The sequence below is a fragment of the Tilletiaria anomala genome (assembly GCF_000711695.1).
Source record: "Tilletiaria anomala UBC 951 chromosome Unknown K437scaffold_221, whole genome shotgun sequence".
NCBI classification, from domain to species: domain Eukaryota; kingdom Fungi; phylum Basidiomycota; class Exobasidiomycetes; order Georgefischeriales; family Tilletiariaceae; genus Tilletiaria; species Tilletiaria anomala.
Genome location: NW_013546801.1, coordinates 1 through 5,517, shown reverse-complemented (window position 1 = coordinate 5,517; position 5,517 = coordinate 1). Strand labels below are relative to the sequence as shown.

At 55.0% G+C, this 5,517-nt stretch overlaps 3 protein-coding genes across 3 annotated transcripts; 1 reads left to right on the top strand and 2 right to left on the bottom strand.

Annotated features, from left to right (window-relative positions):
* Positions 1-37: 37 nt before the first annotated feature.
* Positions 38-2,227, bottom strand: K437DRAFT_260386 (nagb/rpia/CoA transferase-like protein). Its single transcript, XM_013384322.1, has 4 exons — positions 1,849-2,227; positions 950-1,778; positions 782-886; positions 38-711 (listed from the first exon to the last, which is right to left on the bottom strand). Exons 1-4 carry the CDS (start codon positions 2,096-2,098, stop codon positions 180-182), a joined length of 1,716 nt encoding a protein of 571 aa, XP_013239776.1. The 5' UTR covers positions 2,099-2,227; the 3' UTR covers positions 38-179.
* Positions 2,228-2,341: 114 nt separating this feature from the next.
* K437DRAFT_260385 (glycosyltransferase family 1 protein) lies at positions 2,342-3,731 on the top strand. Its single transcript, XM_013384321.1, has 3 exons — positions 2,342-3,022; positions 3,094-3,268; positions 3,328-3,731. Exons 1-3 carry the CDS (start codon positions 2,533-2,535, stop codon positions 3,455-3,457), a joined length of 795 nt encoding a protein of 264 aa, XP_013239775.1. The 5' UTR covers positions 2,342-2,532; the 3' UTR covers positions 3,458-3,731.
* Positions 3,732-3,752: 21 nt separating this feature from the next.
* On the bottom strand, positions 3,753-5,476 carry K437DRAFT_296964 (La-domain-containing protein). The gene has a single exon (XM_013384320.1). The coding sequence runs from the start codon at positions 5,139-5,141 to the stop codon at positions 3,885-3,887; it is 1,257 nt and encodes a 418-aa protein (XP_013239774.1). The 5' UTR covers positions 5,142-5,476; the 3' UTR covers positions 3,753-3,884.
* Positions 5,477-5,517: the final 41 nt, after the last annotated feature.

Below are 5,517 nucleotides of genomic sequence, written 5' to 3'. Positions count from 1 at the left end.
GCCGTCATCGCGTTGGAAGCGCCACCACCTCCCATCTCGGGCAAAAAGCGCAAGGCCGCCGATGAGCTGACTGCGGCAGAAAATGGCGTCGTAATCGTGGACGCCCATGGTTTCAAGAAACAAAAACCTGGAGAGCATACCATTGCGATCAGGTAGATTCTTGCTGCACTGTATTGTCATTAGAATTCTACAGAGCCCAAGTCCTCTTCATGGTAGTTCTCCTTGATTAACCGGTATACGTAGCTCGGAGGGAATTCGCCGACATTCGTTATGTAGACGTCAACGTGTTGCGGCTTGACGTACTCGAGCATCGGTGCGACGATCTCCGTCTCTTCTATCACCGACGCGTGCAGCTTCGGATCGTCGAACATGAGGACTGACGCCGGCGGATGCGCAAAGCCCAAGCCGGCAGAGACGGCGCTGCGGCCGCCACTTGCACCCTCTTGCCCTGTACTGACGGCCCACTCCCAGCGTGGGCACACCTTGTACACACCCGAGCACACGACGACGGGTGTTGATTGGTTGCGCGCTGCCAGCGCCGTCATGGCGCATCCTGCTTCCCCTAGCAAGCCGCCATTGGCAAGGACGGCATGTGCGCCAATCACGACTTTCGAGACGCGCGGCATCATCGAGAAGATACTCGAGTCGGGCACGAGGATGGTCGAAATGCCGGCAGCCGACAAGACCCGGGCGGTCTGGTGGCCAGAATATCTGCGTGAGAGGCGGACACGGATGAGTGAGACAGAAGCGTTCTAGACATTTCCTTCTTGGGAGGACTCACGAAGGCGCCGTCTCTGCGACAATAACGGTGAATTTACGATCCTTGGCCGCAGCCTTGAGGAATGCTTCGACGGTGCGTGATCTCCCCATCGTTAGCACCAGCTCGCTACGAGAGTGGTAGAAAGAGGGTCAGGAAAAGACCATTATAACGCGAAAGAGGGAGACTGACCCTGAATGGATGTGGTCTCGCGCATCGCGAGCGACGTTGCTGTTGACCGTTTCGAGTTCGTCGAGCAAGTCTTGTATCGCTTGTATGAGAAGCGGCTTGATTTGGTGCGCAATCAGCCGTACCTTCCCTTGCTGTGCTAATATATTCTTTGTTGCTACTGTGCTCGTCGACGCTGATGTACTGGGAGCCATCGTCGCGTCCTCTCCGGCGCCACCTTCCTCTCCATCCTCGTCCTCATCTTGCTCATCCTCGTCTTCGTCCTCGTCTTCTGATGCTTCTTCCTCCTCCGCATCATCATCGTCGAAATTCATCATCGTGCCATCGTTGCTCCTCCTTTTACCCTTTCGCGAGGCTGAGGGCCGGGTGAACAGGGCGGAGGCACCACCAACCAGTGATGTACTCTGCGAGCTGGTTGGAGCGCCTGGCGTTCGCGACCCGTCCGTGCTCGCTGCACTGCCGATGGCGCTTGCAATTCCACTAGCACAAGCGCTGCTGCTGCCCGGTGCAGAGCCAATGAGATCGGAAATGCTAAAGCTGGACCCAAAGGCTGACTCGGATCGTTTCGACAATAGAGACGGACGCAAGAGGTCGAAAGGATCTTTCTGATGGGCTGAATGAGAGCTGCCTGCCATGGAGAGCATGGATAGTGATGGAATTAGCGAAGAAGGGCCCGAGAGTCCCGGAGTCGAAGGCGCTGTGCTTGTCGGTGAAAAGAGTGTCGGACTTGGAGCTTCCGAATGAGCGTTGGATGCCATGGGCGTGATGAGCGCCTTCATCTCCTCTCTCAGCAAGTGTAAAACCCTGAGAGTAATGTTGCCAACGGTTTGCTCTGCAGATAAAGGCAAGAAGATTCGATCAGTCCGGCGAGATGAAGCAGACATATGCTTGCTGGGACACACCTCCTGGTTGCGCATCTTGCAAGAATCTTCCAGCCACTCGAATGATGTGCACGAGCTCTTCCACATCTTGAAACTTGCTCGTGCTGACCACCTGACGTAGCGCTTTTGCTGTAGCGTTCGCCACTTGGCTTGGTCCGGACAACTGTCTGCGTTGGAGCTGTAAGGCCAAATTGCGCAGAACCGTGAGCGTTGAGCGGTCACGGATGACTTGCTCCACTGCACAGAAGGACGTCTCCTGCACCGATGGCATTTTGCCGTTCCTGCTTGGAAATTTGAACGGGTAACTCCCTTTCGGCATCAGCGATGACCTTGGTAGCTTCGTGCACTACCTGAGGAAGACCTAAGCAAGCAGTGATTCCCCAAGGTGCTTGCATCAAACACCAAGAAAAAGAGGATATGGGTTTCAGAGCAACTCAGTTCTCGTCTGTGTTCTTGTCCCTGTACTCTGCCTCATCACTATAACAGATGATTCTGTGAGCGGAACAGACTCGGTCATTCGAGACCTAAGCCAAGATCAATAAGAGCAGGAGTTGTCCTAGAAGTACATGCGTATGTACTGGAGTGTGGACTCGAGATAGGACATCCTTGTTCACGAGCAGGTACATCGGTGTCGAGCGCGAAGGCATGCACTGTCTTTGACGAGAACGGTCGTGTCACAAACGAAATCGCATCTTTCGTGTGCTGATGACCCATGTTGCACAGACAAGGCCAGCCGACGAGGAGCTGCCGTCGTTCCATGGCGACTTGAACGTGTTCATCACCGTCGGCTCGACTCGATTCGATGCACTGATATCACACTCTGTCCTTGATGTGTCCTTCCTGCACTGCCTTTCAGATGCTCTGAAGGACCTCGAGAATACATCCGCAGACAACACGGTACATGTCATCGCGCAATATGGCAACGCAGACCTGGCCGAAGTGATCGGCAATTCGAGCCTTGTATCATCTGACGGCGAAGAAATCGATGGCGACCGACGTGCAATGCATGGCAGGCTCTCGCTAGATCTCGAGCCTCCAGGTCAAGCAGTATTCTTTAGTACCAATGGAATCCTGCAGGGATCCCTCAAGCAGGACTCGTCAACGCCCTGTCCACGAGTCGAGATCACCCTGTTCAAATTTGCGCCGAACCTGCGCGCTTGCATGGAGGCTGCTGACGTAGTAATCAGCCACGCGGGTGAGCTTCCCTGACCACTTGTATTGCTTGCATCACAGTGGACAATTGTACTAAACTGGCTGCCTGCGCAGGCTCTGGGACCATTTTGGAAGTCTTGCGACTGCCTCCCATCTCACGAACACGTGCGCACGAGCGACAGCTAATTGTCGTACCCAACAGTTCCTTGATGGACAATCACCAAGTAGAACTGGCCGAAGCCCTCGCCGATCATCCAGACGGACCCTATGTGCACGTTGCTACGTTCGAGTGAGTAGCCTGGTATGCTCGAAGCCTTGCTACAGTGCTTATCTGACATTTCTCCGCAGTCAACTCTCGGACAAGATGGCTTCCGTGTTACTTGCGATGGGCCGCGGCGAGAGCAAACTAAAGCCGTTCCCTGCCTTTGACGGTAGCCGTCTTAACGCACTGATCGACGAAGAAATGGGCTTCATGTAGTGCCAACCGTCTGTCAGCATCCCAACGCCACCGCTCGTTTGAAGCAGATCGAAGCAATGCAGGCCAAGTACGATTCGAGTGAAATGTCAAAAGTCTACAGGTTGCAATTGAAGAGAGCCCGATCGAACTTGCGCATGTATGCTGCTGATGAAAGCCCCTAGCATGTGTGAAGATTAGGAAGAATGCGAAGTTTGGAGACAGCAATGCTGTAATTCTTGAAGCAGGAGCAGCACCTGTCGGTGCAGCTCTCTGTGCTTATTCATGCCTCTGCGTAATCCGTGTGCTTTCAAGTTGTAGGACGCGAGTGCAACGCTCAAGCGCGATTCTGAGATCCATGGACTGAGCCACCGAGGCTTTCTGCACCAATGACGTCCACCCCTTGTTCATTCTAAGAGAAAGGTGAGCAGTAGTTCAGTCCAAAAAGATCTCACGCTTCAAGGAGTGCATATGGGCTCCTTACATCATCTGTCACGCCGAGACTCGACTTGCCGTCTTCAGAGTGTCTGAAGGCGCTGCTGATCAGTGAGGCGGTCGTCGATGCCTTCAATGGATCACTGGACGAGGCGCTATTGCCTACCGTGCCGCTCACGCTCGTCACGCTGTCCTGCTGTTGAGCAGCTCTCTTGTTTTCGGTCTGCACTGAGGGAAAAGACATTGCGCCATTCGAGTGCTGGGATGAGTACTGCACCTGCTGAGAATGCAGACGCGATTGTTGCTGATGATCAGTCGGATAGCGTGTGATGCGCTGCTGCTCCCGCAAGCCATTCGGTCCGGCGGCGTTCAAAACCCAGGCCTCCCAGCCAAACATCTTGCGCACCATCATCCGCTCGGGATCAACATCCAACACAGTGCTGTACAGCAGCGTGTCTACTACCGTCTTGAGATCCGCGCCAAGCCTCTTGATGCGGTTGAAAGCAGCGACAGTCGAGACGGGCACCCAGCCGTCCGAGTCCATGCAGTTGCGTAGGAAAAAGTCGCCTTGCAGGTTGCGCTGAGAAAAGTAGAATTCTATCTGTGCAAGCAATTGGTACGTAGGGCCGTCTGGCATATGCCCGACTGGTGCAGATGTAAATGTTGATTCAGGCGGCACAAAATTCGCATTGTTGTAAAGATATGGATCGTAGCCGAATTGAGGGTAAGCGGCCCAATTTTGCTGCTGGGGTGGTGCATTGTAGAAATATGGCGATACTGGCATGCCGGTTCGGTAAGAACCTTCAGTCTCTGCAAAAGGCATGCCCCCTGGATAGTAGGTACCTTCCGGTTGCGTAGCACCGGCAGCAGCGGTGGCGGAAGCGTGCGCGAAAGGGATGTATGGCGGGCCGACGTTACCCGCCGAATTTCCACGAGCACCACGAGCGCTGCCTCTGCCACGCGTTGACTGTCCCCGACGGGGGTGCGACTGACCGCGCAGAACATACGCCGTCGGCGCGGGCATTGCGTACGAATGCCCCAGCTCAGTTTGGCAATGTGAGTTGCTGGAGGTACTTGCTTCAGCAACCGAAGCATTTGGAGCGGTTATTGTTGAGGCATCCTCCTTCTCGGTTACCACCTTTGTCTGCGGTTGTGGTTGCGACGGCGCGTGCGGTTGCGACTCTTGCTTCGTGCTAGCCACTCTTTTGCTCGGTGTTGCCCCTTGCGCCGACGGCTGCTGCTGCTGCTGCCGCCGCCCTGCATCTGCTTTCATGAGGGAGTGAGATGCAGCGCTGTTCTTACGAATCCGAGTGGAACGCGCTTCAGAAGAGACGATCGAGTTTGTCCTGTCGTCTCCAACTGCCTTCTTCCGCGACGCTACCGCCGTGGGCGAGCTCTTGCGCGACTCGCTCGTACCCTGGCTCCCACCTTTACTGCCAGTGCCACCTTCCCTGTCCTTCCCAGGTGCTGGACCATTGTGGATGATAGTCGGCACAAGCGGAATGTACTGCTTGCCTTTGCGCTCTGTCGGCTGCCCGGACGTCTGAAGCTGCAGCTCATCTATCGTTGTTTGTATGCTGCTTGCGCTCACGTTACCCTCCTGCGCATCTCCCCGTTGAGAAGATAGGCTCTTCCGATGCTCGACAAGA